General features: G+C 37.9%; 1 protein-coding gene across 1 annotated transcript; it reads left to right on the top strand.

Moving 5' to 3' along the window:
- Positions 1-16615: 16615 nt before the first annotated feature.
- Positions 16616-19050, top strand: cmklr1 (chemokine-like receptor 1). Its single transcript, XM_062417627.1, has 2 exons — positions 16616-16682; positions 16827-19050. The coding sequence occupies exon 2, from the start codon at positions 16861-16863 to the stop codon at positions 17890-17892; it is 1032 nt and encodes a 343-aa protein (XP_062273611.1). The 5' UTR covers positions 16616-16682; positions 16827-16860; the 3' UTR covers positions 17893-19050.
- The last annotated feature ends 783 nt before the right edge of the window (positions 19051-19833 follow it).

Consider the following 19833-nt stretch of genomic DNA (forward strand, 5'->3'; position numbering starts at 1 on the left):
TCCAGGGGACCATTAACAAAATATCCACTTCAGTGATTTCACTTCAAACTCTGGCCTCCAGAACCTCACATACAGGGTTTGTTGTGGCCTCATTCAGTGAGAAAAGGAGCATTAGCATCTTAGATTATGGTAACATAATGCAGATAAATGCATTAACAAGGTGTACTTAGTTCTACAATGGCCTCCTATTACCAATATGTTGAACAGCCATACAAAAACAATCATCAGATCATAATCCAAGAAAATAACCTGCAAAACTATTTCAGATTCACAACCAAATATAACTGTTGGCAGACACAGAGTGTGGAAGTATTTCTCCAAAATAGGACCTGTTCAGATGCAAGAGAACTATTGAAAGTTGACTCTAATGTCTATATTTCTCTTTCCAAACCATGGAAACATGTTTTTATATTGCTGGCACTGGAAACAAACAGTCTCTGAATGACAGCTCTGCCATAAATATCAGCTTTCTGAAGCTCAGGAGGTGCAGGTTTTGTTGAGCGAGAGACATGCTGACTCAGGGGTCAGCTCCAAGGATGCACTCTTGTCAAAAAAGACAGTGTACATCACTTTTGGTTTGCAGCAACAGTTCCTAATAGTGATGTCCATATTTAGCTTGAGTCATCAGACTTTTTGGGGCTATGAGACTTGAAACTTTAAAAGGTAAAAAGTTTTGTGACTGATATGTCTACATTAATATTAAGTGTCTTATTTGCCTCATGTATCTTTGAAAAAGTGAATTGGCTTCAAGCTTAAAAAGGTTTCCTGTGAAGCTGACTTAATAATTGTGAAATACTTACTTCAAAGTGAAGTCTCTTTTGAGTGCCTTTTTTTCTATCGGTGTGTTTTTCCCAAAACAGCAGTGAGGAGGAAAGTAATTAAGATCATTTTTCACTAAACTGAGGGTTACCGAATAAGTGGATGCTAAACTGGGGCGAGACAGTAATTTTGCTCTGCTCTTGGATTCTGTTATCTGGCTCAAGTCCAGTTTCTTACATCTCAGATTAGCTTCAAAGCAGTGACATCTTGGCCATGTCTTTATATAAGGCTCCACAACAATCAGCTTATGCTTTATCTGAAAAGCAAGGAAAAATATGGCAGAATGAGCAACCAATGAAGAGGAAACGATGGCACGAAATGAACGGCCCTGGGGTCATATCATAGAATGACTCTTTGCCCAGCTGGCATATGTTCATATGAGTTAAAACCCCTCAGCTGTGGAAACAGATAAAATCACGAGTCTGCAGTTCAAATCATTGATGAGTGCTAATTCTGTTTTTGTCGAGGTGATGCAATTAAATGCCTCATGTCACTTTGGGATTATTATCAGAATGGAACCGTCTCATGAAAAATTAGGCCTGTTATCCTTCATGCAGTCCTGCAGTACTGGTTTTATGCCCTGTATAGGTGCTGTTAAACTGTGATGCATGAATCATACATTACAAGCTAGAAAACAGTGAATAGATTGCAGATTTTGAAGAGGGGCATGATCCTCACACCAGATGACATGTTTAACTTAAAGCACACTCCAGAGATGGTCTGTCACTGACTATTAAAATAACACCCTGTCTTTTTGGTACTTGCAGTAACAGTGCTTCAAGAGAAAGAAAATCCATCTGTCCACCTGGAAAAAAGTGACCTGTCAGGGCAGGATATAAATCCATCTGGCACAAGCGCCTTTCCTCCTTTGCTACTGACTCGCTCTCCTCTCTCCGGCCTCTGTGGAGCCGTCAGTCTGCTTGCCTTTCTGTCGGAGAGGAGGCTTTGTTCTGGGTGACAGAGCTGGGTGTCAGAGATAGAGGAGCTCATCAGACAGTCAGAGGGAATGGGATGGTGCCTCTCTTTCTACGCTGAGTATAGAGCTATCAGAAAGCAGGGATGTGTAGGCTGTAATGTGGATGACAGAGTGAAGGAGAGCTGCCCCGGGAGCAACAACTGTCCTTGACTGTCAGGATCCAAAATATCTTTCTAAAGCTAGGGTTTGCTCCAAAATGCAAAACATCACTGGTAGACTGACAACTGCAACGATTTGGGAGCCTTTTTTTCTGCTGGAAAGAGAAGAGGCAGAGGGTTGGCCTGCGGTTAACCCAGCCTGTCCAGGAACAGTGTTTACACAAAATCAGATAGATTAAAACACTAGTTTACAGTCCCCAGACTTAATTGTTTCACAAACACTGTAATCTCATGTTTCCTCTATCTTCTTCAGCCTGGTGAGACTCAGTGCATGCTGAGAGACTACCTTCTGTTGTCCCTGCTTACAGGAGCTCAGTGTAGGTCAGAGGAAAGTGAAGGGACGCTGCACACCTGTGGCTGCCTCCCCAAGTGTCAAACAGGTAATTACTGGAGCTCTTTCCTTACAGTTTCCACTGCACTAGGAGAACGGCCAATGTCCGTGACACTGTCCCAGTGGGAAAAGGGCATTAAACACAATAAAACATAGCCGTTAATGGGTTTATTGATGATTTGGGTCCCCATTACTTGTTACCTTGGCAACAATATGTTGTTAAATAATATAATAATAATAATATAATATATTATAATCAACAAATACTACTACTAAAAGTAAAAAAACAAACAAATTAATTGAAATTCAGTAGAGCCAAAGGTATGGCATACTTACTATGTTGCTTAGTTATTTTAAAGACCTGCTTTCCAAAATGGCCTTAAATGCTTGTCACTAGTCGTGAGACTATATTGAGAATATAGCAAATTATTCCATTAAAATATGACTCAGTCCGTTTTTTGCATCACACTGCCCTTTCGTTGAGGAAGTATAATGTGTCATCCACTGTAATCCATTATGACTCCTTGACAGCCTGAATCACTCATAAGGAAGTGCACATTATGTGTTTTAGATGGAGTTTTTTTTCTTACAAAACAAGACATACAATACCAGTCAAGGTTGTAAAACTACACTTTGCAAACCAAATCACTGGAGTGTAAACTGACAGAAACATAGTATTGTGTACATAATGCCACTACAATGCTATATAATGTTACTACTATCACATGGGTTTCTGAGTTGCTCTGTGTTTGTCTTTGACCCTTGGCTCTAAATGAAGCAAAGCCAGTGAGCTCACTCAGGCAGACAACTCGAGTTGAATTGCTACACTCACACATGAGACCACCCAGCTACAACATACAGGATACATAAGCCTCTTTATAGTAAGGTGGTCTATCTAAGCTATCATGGCTCTGCTCCTGCTGCCGTTGTTCATTTGACATTTTATAAATAAGCTGTCCTGCCAACAGGCTGTCATGTCCAGGAGCATCATCGGGCCTTCACAGAGAAATGTACCTGAGTTGTCCGACTAAACTTACAGCCCACAGGGAGTCTGTAAGAGGCAGCAATACAGAAAACAAGAGGATTATGGGTAATTAATTTTACTGGATGTATGTGTAGGGAGGGAGGGCGTGGGTGCTTTTTTTCCTCATGACTTTTTGCCTACGGTCTGGAGAGACTGAACATGATTAATCCTCTTTGTGCTCCTATCTGTCTGTCCTCTAACTTTCAACGTCACAGCCCCCCAAAGGGTGTCATTTCACATAGAGGCATCCTTTATGAATGGCTGAACAAAGGAGACGATTTGTTTATGTGTGTTTGTGAGAGGAAAATATTTGTTCTTGGGCAGTACAATACAGAGGAACAGGTTGTGATGATAGGCTTGATATGCTGTCAGTATTTGTTTGTTTGGCAGCTGTAACCTGAGATTAGAGACACTCTCCCTTGGGCCGTTCTCATGTGCTCAGTCAGGTCTTGCATGCTGGTCACCTGCTTGAGGCCCACGGCAGGGCCAACAGGTGAGCAAATGATCTGGTGGAAAGACGGGAGGCAGAAATGATTAGGTCTCCACTGAGGGGCAGCCATTAGGGACCCCACTCGGGCGCTTCTTGCTGTTTCACTTATTATCTCACTTCCTTTCGGGGCAGTGGGTGTGCAAGCCGCCAGCTCTGTCAAATGTACAAGTTCCAGCAGTAACAGGCACATCAACGCACAGCAATGACTCAGCAACCCTGGGCAGCTCATTATTTTCTTCACCCGCCAAGAAATGACTGGTTGTTGACTTTGCGTGGTTTCTTTGGTGACATGGAGGGGGAGTACAAAACACAATTACAGCACCTTATAACAAGATTAAATACAACACAATACTACTGGATGACAATATCTGCTTATGTGTTCTACCCTGAAACTGTTTGCATTTAGCCGTTTTTTAACTTGTGATTTTGCTAATGCAGGCTGCAGACACTGAATCTAATCACGGTGTCTTCTCTCTCAGCCTCTGTTTAGATTGCATTTTAAACCATTTAAAACATACATGTGATTTGAATTTTAAAACTTTTGAAAAAGTTCTTATCCTGGCATTTTAATGTTTGAACCCAATATTGCCACAGCCATTAAAACTTCCATGTGAAAACAAGGTTTTATCTATGGCCTGACAAATAAATAAGTAAATACTACAATCTGGGTAAAAAAAAGAAGCTCTCATATAAAAATCAATATGCTTCTTCATGTGACCGAATGATTAGTATATGTTCCTGGCAGGTGGTATTTGTGCCTCTAAGGCACCAGACATCAGTGACATCTGATTAATCATTGTGGGCCCATGTGGTAATGATACAAGGAGCCCATCTGGAGGCTGACTTCAACATATAAAACAAATAGCCTGCAGCACCCTCTCTCCCCTCCAGCTTCACATTTGTGAGTCTTGTGTACTAGAACGTGGTTTCATTGTTGTCTTCCACAGTCCTGCACTCTTCACAGCACAAAGGCCTCGACCCAGCTGTTTACTGTCAAATGTGGACGAAAAAGTTTCTCAATTTGTCGTTGGCACATATTGCAAATTATTATTTTAAGCATAGTATCAGAATTTAATTTTTACTCTGATTTATGAGAAGTCACAGGGAACTGACTGAAATATTTATTGTATATTTATATTATATAATTATATGACATTCTGATTACTAGCAGAAATCCTATCATCATGAGCCTGGCTCACTTTAAGGATTAGAATTACTAATTTCAGAGAGTTTTTCAGTGTCATAGGATCTGTCTGATCACTCTAACAGGATTTAGATGGTTAAAAGCTGCACAGATGATCACATAAAACCACAGACCCAGGGCTATATTGGATTATCATAGCTGCATAATTTAGGACTGCTAGCTTTCTACACAAGGCTTCAGTGTAGGATATTTGCTTTGGGATACACGTAAAAGAGATGTTAAATAAGAGTATATTTTTTCTTAATGGACAATGATATCTGTAACTATGGATGCACTGCATTTGGCTAAAGACAGAACATTCACCTCAGTGTCTCCTATCTTTTGAAATAAGTATGTGTTTTAAGTTTCATCTGAAGTGTTTTCCCCTCAGTTCTTCCTGCGTCACATGACCTCCACTCCTGCAGTGGAGGGTCACAGGCTTTTGACCTCAGCTCTTTCTGGTTCATGCATTTTCAGATCGTCACAATGACAGAACTGTGTGTGTGTGTGTGTGTGTGTGTGTGTGTGTGTGTGTGTGTGTGTGTGTGTGTGTGTGTGTGTGTGTGTGTGTGTGTGTGTGTGTGTGTGTGTGTGTGTGCTTGCAGTTTTGTATATCAGCAGAACATTCTGATCATCATTTTGTGGTCTGATGGATAAAAGTCTGTTAATATAGAGATTTAACATAAAGTCATGCCTGTCCATCTGTGCATATTGTAGTTGACAAACATCCAGATCTAATCCCTCTTAATATAGAGTGTGTGTGTGTGTGTGTGTGTGTGTGTGTGTGTGTGTGTGTGTGTGTGTGTGTGTGTGTGTGTGTGTGTGTGTATGTGTCACTGTATGTGTGTGTCCTCTTTTTCTCTTCTCTGGCTGTATAAATTACATAGAAATGAAAAATAAACGTTCATAACTAAAACTTCATTTGATCTCTACTCAGTTCATTGAAAATATATCATTTTCTCCCCTGTGTATAAATGTAATATAGAAATCAATGTGAGTCATGGGATTCGCCTGCATTCATCACATCACTTTAGATAATAAATAGAACAAATATACAGCTTCTATGCATGGGAAGTAAAGTAAAATATACTCAATATTAGTGTACAGTGTAGTAATATTAAGTGGAATAACTTAATAAAAACGTTATTTCTAAAGAGCAATCCATGTCTATAATGCAATACAACAGTTGATACTACTAAGCATTTACAATAAAGCACGGATAAATATATAACGGATACATTTAAATTAAAGGAAGCAAAGCCAAACAGATGTGTCTTAAGATTTAATTTAAAAGTGTCTACAAACGAAAGCTGCCTGGGGAAAATCCAGATGCTCGAGCATGAGGATCAGCAGTAAGCGACCTAGTAGGCACATACCTATAACAATATGGGGGGCAAAGACATTCGCTTCTTTGAAAACCAATAAAATCCTATTGCCAGGTCAGAGGCGGAAATTTCCACTCATCACCAAACATGTGGCCTATTTTCAGTGAGGATGACCACAGTCGATGAGGCTCACGTCACATTCAGAGCAAATCAATATTTTCTGCGGTCAAAGTGAACTGGTATCTGATGATTGACTTGTCTACTTCACTTGCAGCCGTGTTGATGACAGACTTTAATTAGACACTGGGGCAGTCAGTCAGACATGAGTGCATCTCATCCAGTGAGTGATCTCATCCAGTGCATTACTGAAGTTAAATATTGGATGGCCAAAAATGTATTGCAGCTAAATGAAAACAAAACGAAGATTCTTTTAGCAGGTCCGAAGGCTTTGAGGCATCAGATTAGCTCTTTGTTAACTTCCCTATCAGTAAAACCCTGTGAGCATGTCAACAACTTGGGTGTGATCTTGGATGCTGATCTTAACTTTCAGAAGCACATTTCCAGTATCTCGAAGACTGCTTTTTATCATCTGAGAAATATATCCGAAGTTAAATCTTTCCTGTCACAGTGTGATTCTGAAAAGTTGGTTCATTTCCAGGCGACTAGACTATTGTAATGGACTCTTTGCTGGACTGGCAAAGCAAACGTTTAATAAACTCCAGCTTATTCAGAATGCTGCAGCCAGAGTATTAACTAAAACCAGAAGGTGTGAACACATCACTCCTGTTTTAATTTCTCTTCACTGGCTACCAGTAAAGCAAAGAATTGATTTTAAAATACTTCTTATTGTTTTTAAAGCTATGAACGGCCTAGCTCCCTCTTACGTTGTTGACATTCTCTCTGAATACATGCCAGCCAGACAGACCCTTGAGATCATCAAATAAAGGTCTCCTCACCATACCTAGATTACATACTAAATCAGCTCATTGGCCTTCAGCCATTGTGGTCCTACTCTTTGGAATTCTTTACCACATGAACTCAGGTCTGTTACAACAGTGTCTTCCTTTAAAAGCAGACTAAAAACATATCTTTTTTCACAAGCTTTTAGTTAGGTTAATGGTTTTATGCTGTCTTATATGTTCTTATATGTGTTTATATGTTTTTATAAATATAACATCTTCTTATTTTATGTTTTATTTTATTTGTTTTATATATGTAATGTTATATATTTTTGTCATGTATGATCTTTACTTGTTTTTAAGCACATTGAGTTTACGCCTGCCGTATGAAATGTGCTATATCAATAAATTTGACTTTGACTTTGCAATAATATAAAATATAATATAATATACTATATTTATAACAAAAACATCTTGATATTGTGTTTGTCCCTGTCTGGTGCTGGACTGCAGGAAGGCGGCAAAACTTTTCTTAGATTCTTTGAACTCTCTTTCAGTCATTTCAACCTACAATGAGAATTTTAAAAGCCCAACATAATTTGCAAATGTTTGCTGTGGTTCATGTCACTGCAAGGATTTCAAACTAGCCCTTTCTGTTTAAAAGGAAATTGTACCTCTCTTGAAGAAAGAGATTGACTGAGAGAAACCTGTGCATATGATGTATCAGCTCAAAGTATAAAATGAAATTAGAGCTAATTTTGTAACCATTTCATGAACATTTTATTGCCCATGCAGGGAGAGAGAAAGCAGCAAACTCCACAAAAGGGCTGAAAAACTATAGTGCTTTTAATGACAACAGGCTGAATTGAGTTGCATGAAGTCATTTCCTGAGGTTAATGCTCCTGCTTAGTTCTGCAGATCATTTCAACACATGATTACTATCTATTTCTGAGACTGCGATTCCATTTTAATCTGCATTGTGGAGGTGGATTTTAGGTAAGCAGATTTATGTTGCATTTCAACTGTGCTATAATCTATATAATGGGTTTCAAGCATAAAACACTGATGTATCTGTAATGCTCAAGTTGCTATAAAATTCAATTCACACTGCACACTGGCTGGCAGGAGTGGAACCTGATACGGTGAAGGATCCTCCATCAAACTGCTGGGGAGTAGGGCAAGACGAGTCCTGATTGCAGGCATAATCATAAATGTGACTTACAGCCGGTTGATGGCTTGTTTCAGGTTTGAAAGCTTGACTCTGACTGATTGGTATCCTGATGTTTTTCACACTGGAAAGTTTCATCAGTGAGGACACGTTTTGCTTAATCGCACATGTCGTTATGGTTGCAGCCAAAGCCTGAGGACAACTTATTTGAAGTATACAATCAGCCAATAGAATAATGCAGACTGTGAACTGTGTACATTCATTGGTGGAGCTGAGTAACTGGATTAGTACTATTATCATTGTAAACTATAATGATGTCGAAACCCTTGGAAATAGCAGATTTAGATGAAGAGATGAAGTCATGATGTCAGGGTTTATAAAAAAAGAAAGAAGAAATAACTTTCATTTCCTGAAAATATGTACATCCACAATTCATCATTTTACTTGTGAACTCGGAAACTGGGCTGACAGGAAATCATCAGACACACCAGCAGGGAAAACCACATGAAACCAGGCTTCTTATCAGATCTGAAGAGCAGCATTAACTATTTTGCAGCCTTTTAGATAAAGATGGAAAGTGAATTATGTGGCACCATAATATAAATATATCACAGTTATGAGCCTGACAAACAACAGAGGAGGCCTGAGGAAAAAATGATTACATATTCATTCTGGGCTGAGGCATTCAGTCTTTCTGTTTCTTCACTTACCACCAAATGTTCACAGGTTGATTGATGTGTAAAAGTTTAACTGTCCTGCAGCGCAAAATGAACCAAATCTGTAACAATTTTACTTTTCATGGAAGAAATTTCAAGTAGCAGTGTTTAGGGTGGGTGACTCTTTTGTCCCTCATCACTGACACTGTAAACACATTATGAAGGGATCTTTTCATATAAATATATGGTCAATTGTTAAAACCCAGCTCGCTAGGAGAAAGGGAAGCACCATTAAACCAGATGTCATGGTAAAAAAGAGTTCACCAGAAATTAGACAAAAATGATAATAATAATGCACAACAAAAAAAGAACATTACGAAAAGATTGTTGGGTGCTGCTCAAAGCAAAAAACAATATATCCAAAACGGGACTCCTAAACTGGAGCTAATAAATCCATTTAAAAAAAAGAAAATGAAAATAGACTTAACTACCTAGAACGTGTCTAGCAGTGGCAGATTTAAAAGAAAAACACAAAACAGGAACATTACCCCTACTCCTAGTACTGAATGTACGTGATTTACTTCCTTTTTTACTTTTTATTCTCTGTTTTTATTTCTATTTTTTACTTTCACAAAAGCCCTCCTAGGTGTTGCAAATTGGCATTTGCTATAAACACTGTGATTGCATCAGACAGTTGTTCTCGCCTGTCTATGTATATTGTATCTGTCCCTATTAAACCATAATTAACTAATAAATAAATAGTGTTCTAACAGTTCAGAGCTACGTGTGTGCAGGTCAGTGTCAAACAGAAAACAACAAGCTCTGGTGCAATTCCTAAAGTAGCTTTGTGCCTCAATACTATTTCCAACAAAAATCACCACACAAAAAAAAAGAGAATACAACGTAAAGGAACAAGTGCTTCCTACTACTTTTTAGTTTTTACAGACAAGTCCTATGACACAGAGGCGAGCTGATCACACTGATCCAGTCACAGCGACTGACAGGCTGGCCAAACATTTATAAACTCAGCTGTTGTTGGTGGATTGTGGATTGGAGTGCAGAGCTCCAATCAGGATCATCGCTGTGGGAGGAAACACTGGAAAAGGTCAAACACATATACAGGCACACACATGTGCAGGGCTGTAACATCAATATAAACAGGAGGAACTATTACAAGAAAAAATATTTGAAATTCATTTGGGCACCTGAATCATGTTTTAGGACACACTTGAAAAAATGTTAACCTCTCCTTTAAAGGATATACAATATCCTACTGTAAAAAAAGTAAGTAAAACTGAAATTATGTGTTTCCGGAGAGCCTGTAGGCTGTCTGTGCAGTAAATTTACATCAGAGGAAAAGTATTGTACATTCCATATTATTTTATGTACTAGCTTTATTTGATCAAATTAGCTTTTAAAAGTGTAGCTTGTTGTGTTTTGATTCTTCCAAAATACAGAAGATTATTTTCTGCTCTCAAGGAGAAAGGAATTCAAATTAAAAACAGATTCAATAAAGCAAATGTTCATCTTTGTGTGGAGCTAATGTCCAAACTGAAAATTATATTGTGGTCCAATGTGACAGTGAGTAGTTACAAGGTCATGTTTAATCCAGTGTGCTGCTTCGTACCTTACAATAACACTCGAAAGATAATATAGCACTTCTTTTCATATTTCATACATCATATATTTCAGCAACTGAGAGTCCTAATGAGTCTCAGCAATACATCTCTACTTTCCCAAGGACACCTCAGCAGGATACAGAAGATGCTTGAGCTGAAGTTGTCTGTTGAAGGACTGCCTCCTTGTTTGTACTGTACCACCATGCTGAACCGAGGGTGTCCATGTGATGTGCTCAGCTTAGATACACTGGACAATAAGCTCTTTGTGTACATTATAATGGAAAATGGATTGAGGATGTGTGTGGATTTAATGCCAATACGGATGGCTGTCCGCTTCTCTAAACCTCCAGTAAAGTATTCATGAAACCAACAATGTGTCACACTTAAAATTTAGATATAAGAGATCTTGAATCAACTATTTCTAATTTACTTGATAACAACTTTTTGCATGTTTTTGAGTAAAATTGGAAAGAAAAAACTATTATCTTCATCAAAATATGAAGCATCTTCTCAAATATATTTAGAGAGGACAACGGTGCATTTCCCAGTGAAAGACTACCTGCTTATGGTGTGAGTTTGATTATTTATAACCTCATCCTTCATTAGGATCTCTAATCTGCAGGGCACCAGCAGGTCTCTGTGTCCTCTGCGGTGAAAGTGATTTTACTGAAATGCATCTAAATAGATCAGGTGGGCATGCTGTATGCAATTACTAAACATTTCTTAATTTACCAGAGAGCGGCATGTGGTTCAGGATTTACATGCCTAAGCTTGTTTTCTGATCATATTGTAAAATTGTCTGTTCATTATAATAATCAAGATGACATTAAGAAGCATGAGAGAGGTCCAAGAAATGTATTCTTCACTCAACATGAAGTGAGTTTTGAAACTTCATCAGTTTCTCTTTTAAGACTTAGTTTTGTGTTGGTAACTGGTTCTGATGGACTCCAGAATCTAAAGCAAATGTCAAACTGGGCAATGCTTAGGAGCCTAGACCATAATACAGTGAAGTCCCATGTTGGTGTGGTGTTATTTAACTGTTCACAAGTACTTCTGTGCGGCTCGGGTTACCAAGATTACAATGCTGCCTACAAGCTAGGTTTATTTCTTCCAGTGTCTCTAATCACCAGAAAATAATAACACAGTAACTTATTATTACCAGTGGAATCAGTATGTGATTAAGGTGATTAAGGAGGTCTCTTCTCCTAGTATTTTGTTAGTGTCTGACAGAGAGCCCCAATACAGTGTAGGTATGCCCCCTTTTCTATGTGTAACAATATTACCATTGGTCCCTTTCCTGAGGGGCACAGATCAGCGTTTTTTTTTTTTTTAACATATTAGAGAATTATTAGAAAGCAAGGGGCCTTACTGAAAGTGTAGTTGAGAGCTTTGGATGAATGAAGGATCAGGAGCAAAAAAGTTGAGAAGTTTCTGTCTTTAAAAAAATGAAAACAATCTACTTAATTTCATTCAGTACAAAAAGAAAATTACAAAAAAGCAAAATCTAATAAGTTAAATAAAAATCTTCAACACAACAAGGAAGCTATAATATCTCAAAGAAATTAAATATAAAAATCTGCTCAAAAACTAAAGAAAAGTAAAAACTCACGAATAACTGACCAAGAAACTGCCTAAAAAAACTAAACTGAATTCTCCTCAGATTTATGTCTCCTATAATACAGCTGCAGCTGAGGGAGGTCTTCGCCATTTTTGTCCTGTCAGAAATCTACATATTATACGCATTTTGAAAAACATTTCTTTAGTTATATGTAAGCAGGTAATAACAATATAGGAAATAAAAATACACAAGTAATAAAACGGGTAGTACCAAATAGGCCTATTCTAACTTGAAGTGTGCATGCACAAAGCATGTAATCTACTTAGTAAAGGTTCTGTTTCTTGAGAGTCTTGCAGGTGACATAGTTAAAAAAACAGGAAGTGTTCTCAACATTAACCACAGCACATCACATAAATACTCTTATCAAAGTTTCAGATCTAAAAATGGTTCTCAGTCTATAGATTAGAACCAGCATCTTCTCAGTTTTCTCTTCCTTTTCTTGCCTTTGCAGGGCAGGAAGCACTCTCTTACCTATTAAGCCATGCAAGTCTAAGTACACACGGCCGGTACAGTGAAACTGCGAATGGCTCATTAAATCAGTTATATGATGCAAATATATAAGACTGGAAATTGTGTTTGGAGCCTCCGCTGTGATACTCTCAGCCCCTAACATTGACTCCTCTCCTCGCACCCCTGTATACAGCAAGAAGCTCGCCATGAGAAATCACCAAACAGAAAGTGCAGGGACCAATTATTGCAGAATCGAGGCCATCAAGTTTATGCACTTCAAATATGGATAAAAAAATGTAATTTCCTGCCTAATTTCAACAGAGTAAACTGCAGTACAACAGCTGGAGATGTATTTCATTATGACCTCTCTAGAGAATTGTGGTTGTATGTTTAATGTGGCTCTGTTAAAGCACATTGATCTGTGGTTGGGTCAACATTATGACAAAGCCAGCTACATCCTCATAATGTGACTCTCTCAGTGCGCATGCTGCAACCACGTACAAAATACTGCATGTAACAGTAGGTTGTTTGTCTCTCAGGCAGCACAGTAATGAAGTGATGGTTAAAAAATTCAGTAATCGACCACTTTAGTAAATCCTTCCGTTATTTCAGCGAGCAAAAATATAACTTTGATTCATTTCTATGTTAAATTTCATGTTTTCTTTTGTTAAAGAACAAGTGTTTTGAAGCTTTATTATGACAGAGTAGAACATGCAGAAAATGCAGAAAACACATTAACTATGAGTTGTACGGAGCGTGAAAAATATGTTTTCTGGGTAAAAGAAATAATTCATAAAGTTTCATTAGGAGTAGACAGAAGATAAATTACATGATTCATCTACAGTAGATGCTGTTGTTTATTAATGCACACACACCATTATTGTTATTTACCATTAATTGTTATTATACAGACCACAGATTGGGGTTTTAATTACACATTAGTGCCATCTTCCATACTGTTTTAAAAACTAATGTTAAGATAGCAGTTATGTAAGGACAATTAATGGTCAAATGTGTCCATTTTAAAAAAAAAGTTATACAGTTGAGACTAAAGACTATATACTCTAAATGCAAGAAATCCACAAATGTCTTCAGAATAAGACTGTCAAATTTATTAAATTATCAGTATTTTAACTATATACAGAATTAGTCCAACTTTTAAACACATCTTTCCATTCACTTGAATGAGAAAGTATGTGCAAACTTTTGACTGGTGCTGTATGTAGAGAAAAACTATATTAAAATTATTATTATAGTAACTATATTACTATAATAAAAATGGTAGTCTTCTTCAATATTTTATAAGGTGTGATATCTTTTGTCATGAAGTCTTTTACCATTTTGTACCAATAGTAAAACCTGTCCATCCACCTCAAAATATACTACTAAGAAGTATCAAGTGGAGATATACTAAAAAACTACAAACACATGAACCATGCTTTTTTTTCCTTTTATAGATATGATAATTTCTGACCTTTATTGTGACTCAGTTGTGACATAACTATACCACATGAGTTTATAACCTGCTGGAAACTTTCGAATCAGGACTTGGGAACCACTTTGGCATCTTCAAACGTCGTCTTCACTCACTGAGGAACTTACCCATCTGTGGTTTGTGTTCTCGCAGCTGTTCCCTTTTCAGGAGAAGCACAGAACATTGTGGATGGATGCATCTGCCTGAATGATTATGACTCCATGAAGCAGGAGGACAACCGCAGAGAGACAGTGATGAAAACGTCTTCTCTGGTTTACAGCAGCTGTTGCTTTTATTTATTTATTTATTAGAGACATCTGCATCAGCTGATATCATATTGGAAACAGCGTGTTAATTTTAAGACCACTGTCATATTCAATGCTTTATGGTTTTATGAACATTGTGGCCTTCTCTGTATTCCTCCTTTGCCTGCTATTAACAGACTGATAACATTCATCTGGCAGAGAAAAAGGAAACCTCCAATACCCTGAAACATCAGAGCCACTTTACATAACTCTTACAGAAGGAAGTACGTGTTAGTGATATTGAAAAACTGCAGTACTTAACCCTTGTGCCTCACTTAAAAATATTATAAATTAATTGTCCTGTCCTCTTTACACACCTTGCAAAAATTGACAGGCAGATAAACTCCATCCCCAATTACCACGCAGACAGCAATGTATCCAGTTGACTCTCTTTAAAGCGATGGTTCGGCGTAATTTCGACCTAGCGTCATATGCACCATGACGCCTATCTAACCACCCGCTCCGTTTTTTTTTTTCATTTTGTCGCAAACTGGTGGAGTTAGAGCCATCAGCCTAACAAGTTTGTAAGTACACCAGGAGTTTATGAAAATAACCACTTACCTGATGGCCTTTACTCTGCTGCTACTGCTGTTACTGCTAAAGCTGTAAACATTGTCGAAATCCCTTGTGGTCGTGCGAGATCCCCGCAGAGCACATGTAGAGATCTGTGCAGGGATCTCACGCGACCACACGGGATTTTGGTATGGTGTACTTACAAACTTTCCAATGCATCGATTTATGAGTAAAGACCCTATTTGTAGTACTGTAGAAGTTTGATAACAATCCAGGCATTATTAATGGGGTAATTTACGAGATACTCTGGTGGGTCCGTTAGCGCCTGTACTAAGCCATTCAGCTGATGGCTCTAACTCCACCAGTTTGCGACAAAATGGAAAAAATAAGCGGAGTGGGTGGTTAGATAGACGTCATGGTGCATATGACGCTAGGTCGAAATTACGCCGAACCATCGCTTTAATGTGGTAACTGGCAGTAGGGTAAAACTGACAAAGAAAACAACATACAATCAACAATCAAGTGTCCAAAGTCTTACTATGATAAAGATAAGGTAAGTAGCCTGAATCACAAATTAAACAATACAAATAACTCCTTAATGTACCATAAGATATGCAGCTGGAAGCATATATTACTAATACAATGTATGTCATGTACATTTCCTCACTAAAGCTAGCCAGAACATGTGGCAGACATAAACACATTATCCATATTTCCAACTGCACACAAACCAAACAAACATATCCGATTTGTGACACTACACTTATACATAGACAAATGCTGAACCCAAAGTCCGTTCTAACATACCGACGATGCTTTTAAACACCCGGATGTCAGGATGATGTCCGATGAAAAAATATTCTGTCTATTAGAGGGTGCTAAACAACAAATAAAATAACTGACAAAGTATCTAACTAGTAAGGCAGCACATTAATATTAATATTAATATTAATATTATTTTCCACTTTCAATTAATTATTTTTGTCAACATCAGCCCTGATAATAAATCATCATGCATTCATGTGTTCTGGGCTGTCATTTTAGCGCCAGGGCTTATTTATTTATTTTAAAATGACACCCCAGAACACAGGAATGTATGAAAGAGTCATTTTTTGGGACTAGGGTCAGAAAATGTAGTTATAATGGGTTTCAATGGAGACATGTTGTCCCCAAGGATCCCAGAGGAACAATTTTGTTTATACAGTGTATTATAGACCTATTATAAATGATTGATTGAAATTTAAAAAATATATAGCATATCATTTGAGAATTTGATGCCATATGCATGAACAAAGCCCAAATGATCAAGAAAATAAAAAATGAAAAGCCAAAAATGTCCTTAGTGAGGCACAAGGGTTTATCATTTAAACTTGTAACCACCAATGGTGATTTTAGTTATTGTGGTGATGGTTAAATTGGGACCATCATTTTCTAAGGGTTTAACTTTAGTGTCTTCTATAAAAAGTTTGCTGCACAGGAAGTACATTCAAAAACCACCCCTCTACAAAACAAGTCATTCAGTGTTTCAATATGTAAGACCTAAAAATGCAGAAGTGTAAGTATTGAAGATCAAATGTTGAGAAACCTCCCAGTCAGCTGCTGAAACGGTCGGCTCTGTGGGCAGTCAGCTCTGGACAACGTCAAGTCAACAGCAGTGGAATTGTTGCACAGAAGGTATGGCATTATTTAATGGTTCAAATGTTCAAATGTTATATTTGCAGTTAATTTAGAGTAAAATATGTTATAATTTAATGATATGAGTTGAATAAAGATGCCAAGCATATCTTTTGGTCATTTTGAATGTTTTGTTTTTCACAGATATTTTAAAGATACTTCTGTTCTTTAAGGAAAAATGGATTTCATCTATGACGACAATAACAGTTACTATTACGATAATGCCACTATTCAAGAGGAGTCAGTTGTACAGCATCAATCAAAGTGTTTAAAAGAAGTCCCGTGTTTGATTTTGCTGGTGGTCAGTGTGGTCATTTGTCTGCTGGGCTTCTGCGGGAATGCTTTGGTCATCTGGATCTCTGGCTTCAAGATGAGGAAGACAGTCAACACCACCTGGTACCTGAGCCTTGCAATCTCTGACTTTGTCTTCTGTGTTTTTCTTCCGTTCACCATCACCGACATGGCAATGGAGGAGTGGATCTTTGGACGTTTCATGTGCAAATTTGCCTCCTCAGTTATGTTCCTCAACATGTTCAGCAGTATTTTCCTCCTGGTCATCATCAGTGTTGACCGCTGTGTGTCAGTCATGTTTCCAGTCTGGTCCCAGAACCACCGCACTGTGAGAAAGGCATCCATTGTTGTTGTAATAGCCTGGGTTCTCGCCATCGCACTGAGTCTTCCCTCTATGATCTTTCGGGATATTGGTAATCATATGGGCAGGACCTTTTGCTATAACAAATACAATTCAGACCAGCACAGTCACATAACTGTTGCATTTAGCCGATTCCTAGCAGGATTTATTGCCCCTTTCATCATCATCATCATCTGCTACTCTGTCATCATCCTCAAACTTCGCACCAACAGGATGACCAAATCCTCAAAGCCTTTCAAAGTCATGACTGCGCTCGTCGCTGCTTTCTTCCTCTGCTGGCTGCCGTACCATGTGTTCATCCTGCTTGAGTTATACCACCAGTTCGACAGTGACACTTACATACTAAATATTGGACTAAAAGTAGGCACATCTATAGTTGCAGCAAACAGCTTCCTCAACCCAGTGTTGTATGTTTTCATGGGCAACGATTTCAAGCAGAAGTTCAAGAGTTCTGTGCTCTCAAAGATGGAGAATGCGATGGCCGATGAAGGCCGCACCATAAGCCGATACCTGTCCAGGTCCAGCTCCATGGACCACAGAGCGTCTACTCACATCTAGAGGTCTCATACGTATTTGCTCATTTGCAAACAAAATAGTTAATTACCACAAGATTTGAAATATGTTTTTGCTCTCACAATTAATGGGTGAAATACGTAGAAATTCACTGAACTATGCACAATTTGTCCTGTTTTTAAGTGTAAGTTCACAGACACATCACATAGTTGAAGAATTGTTTGTTTCCGTTGATTAATGAAATCTGAAAAGTGTGAACTTAGCCCATGTTGTTTTTCAGGATGGAGGATATCAATTTCACTCAGCAGGAGGAGCAGAAACTGTGGAAATGAATGCATAAAAATGATTATGATTGAATAACAATCACTTTCAGTAGTAAAATTACACTCCAGGGGTCTGTCTTAAACAGAATAATTTGCAAGTGTTCATAATCACAAATGTTTGCAGATATATATGTCACAAATATTAATCGCTTGTAAATTGCAGATAAAACTGTGAGCCATGCAGCACTTTCACATGTTCAGTTATGGGTTACACGTATGTACGTTGTTTTAATTAGTCAAATACATCAAAGTTGATTTCAGCCTATATGATGCAGATTTGGCAAAAAGGGTTCCAAGTTGTGGCAGTGAGTTTATGCATTATTGTTTTCACTCTCTGTTGCATTTGAAATAATTTGGTAACCTGAGTGAGGTTTCCTTGACCTCTGAACCAAAATTATAAACACAAGGCCACTGCACATGGGAAACACTCACTGAAGGGAAAAGAGCTAAGAATTGATAACTGGTATGTCTGTTTCTTACATAAAACCTCAATGACCTTACACCCAAAAAGGGATGTCCTGTGGTTGTACTTACTGACACCATAGCATGACATTTTTGTGTGGCAAACCGACCCAATTATAATGTGTGAATAGGCGGAGGTCTGTCTTTGAGATGTGTGACAGTTTTCATACAGAGAAAAGCTTCTGCTGATGGATTAAAAACAGGAAAAAAAGATCTAAATTAATTAGAGATGTAGATATATAGACACACCACACACCCAGCTTGTTGAATTAACCAGTTTTTTTGGTTTTATTTGGTCATTTCATGTATGACAACTGAACAATGACTGTGTTCTGTGCAATAGATGTTTCAATGTGTTTTTCTCTCTCAGACTTTTTTTTCTGAAATAAAGATGTCACTTTTACACTAAGCTCTTTGATGAATGGTCTGATCTGTCAATACTGAGTCACTGATTGCATTTTTAGTTTATTTGCCTTGAATAAATAAATTAACCACTTTGATAATATTTCATGTACAACATGGTATATTTCAACAATACATCACTTATAGAAATACAATGCATACAGTACAGTGACATCGTGCCAATCACTGCTCACTATGTGACCTTTTTATACAACATGATCACAGGAGCATTTTGTCAAAAAATGTGCAACAACTAAAGGTGAGAGAGAAATATGAGCTTTCTTTGACAAAATATTTAATGTTTTAACATTTCCAGGGTCAAAACTATTCTTCTCCTGATGGTGTAAACTACACAAAAAGATAAGATTAATTGTATTCTCTGCACGCCACATTTCCTGCTTATTAACACATAAGGAGTCATAACACAAGCGAGAGTGCCTTGTGATTTTTTTGATGTTGAAATAGTGGAGAGGAGGGGGAAGAACCAGACTGAAAAGGTTACATGTGACACAGTGAGCCACAATGAAATTTCGGCAAGACAGTTCACCTTTAAAGCTGCACTAATAAGTGTTTTTATCTTAACAATTGGACCACGTACAGTATAATGTGAATGGGCTCACTTACGGTGATAAACCCACAGTGCCACGGATTGTTTTAGTTTTCACAAGCAAAACTTTGTTTTTATTCTGACTCATCACTCTTAACCTTATTACCATCTCAGCAATCAGCTGTTTTTGTAAAACCTTTTCATTTGACCCTCTTTCTAATTCTACTGTTAGTCTCAAGCCATACCTGAGAT

This window comes from Scomber scombrus, chromosome 4 (genome assembly GCF_963691925.1).
Source record: "Scomber scombrus chromosome 4, fScoSco1.1, whole genome shotgun sequence".
Classification (NCBI taxonomy): domain Eukaryota; kingdom Metazoa; phylum Chordata; class Actinopteri; order Scombriformes; family Scombridae; genus Scomber; species Scomber scombrus.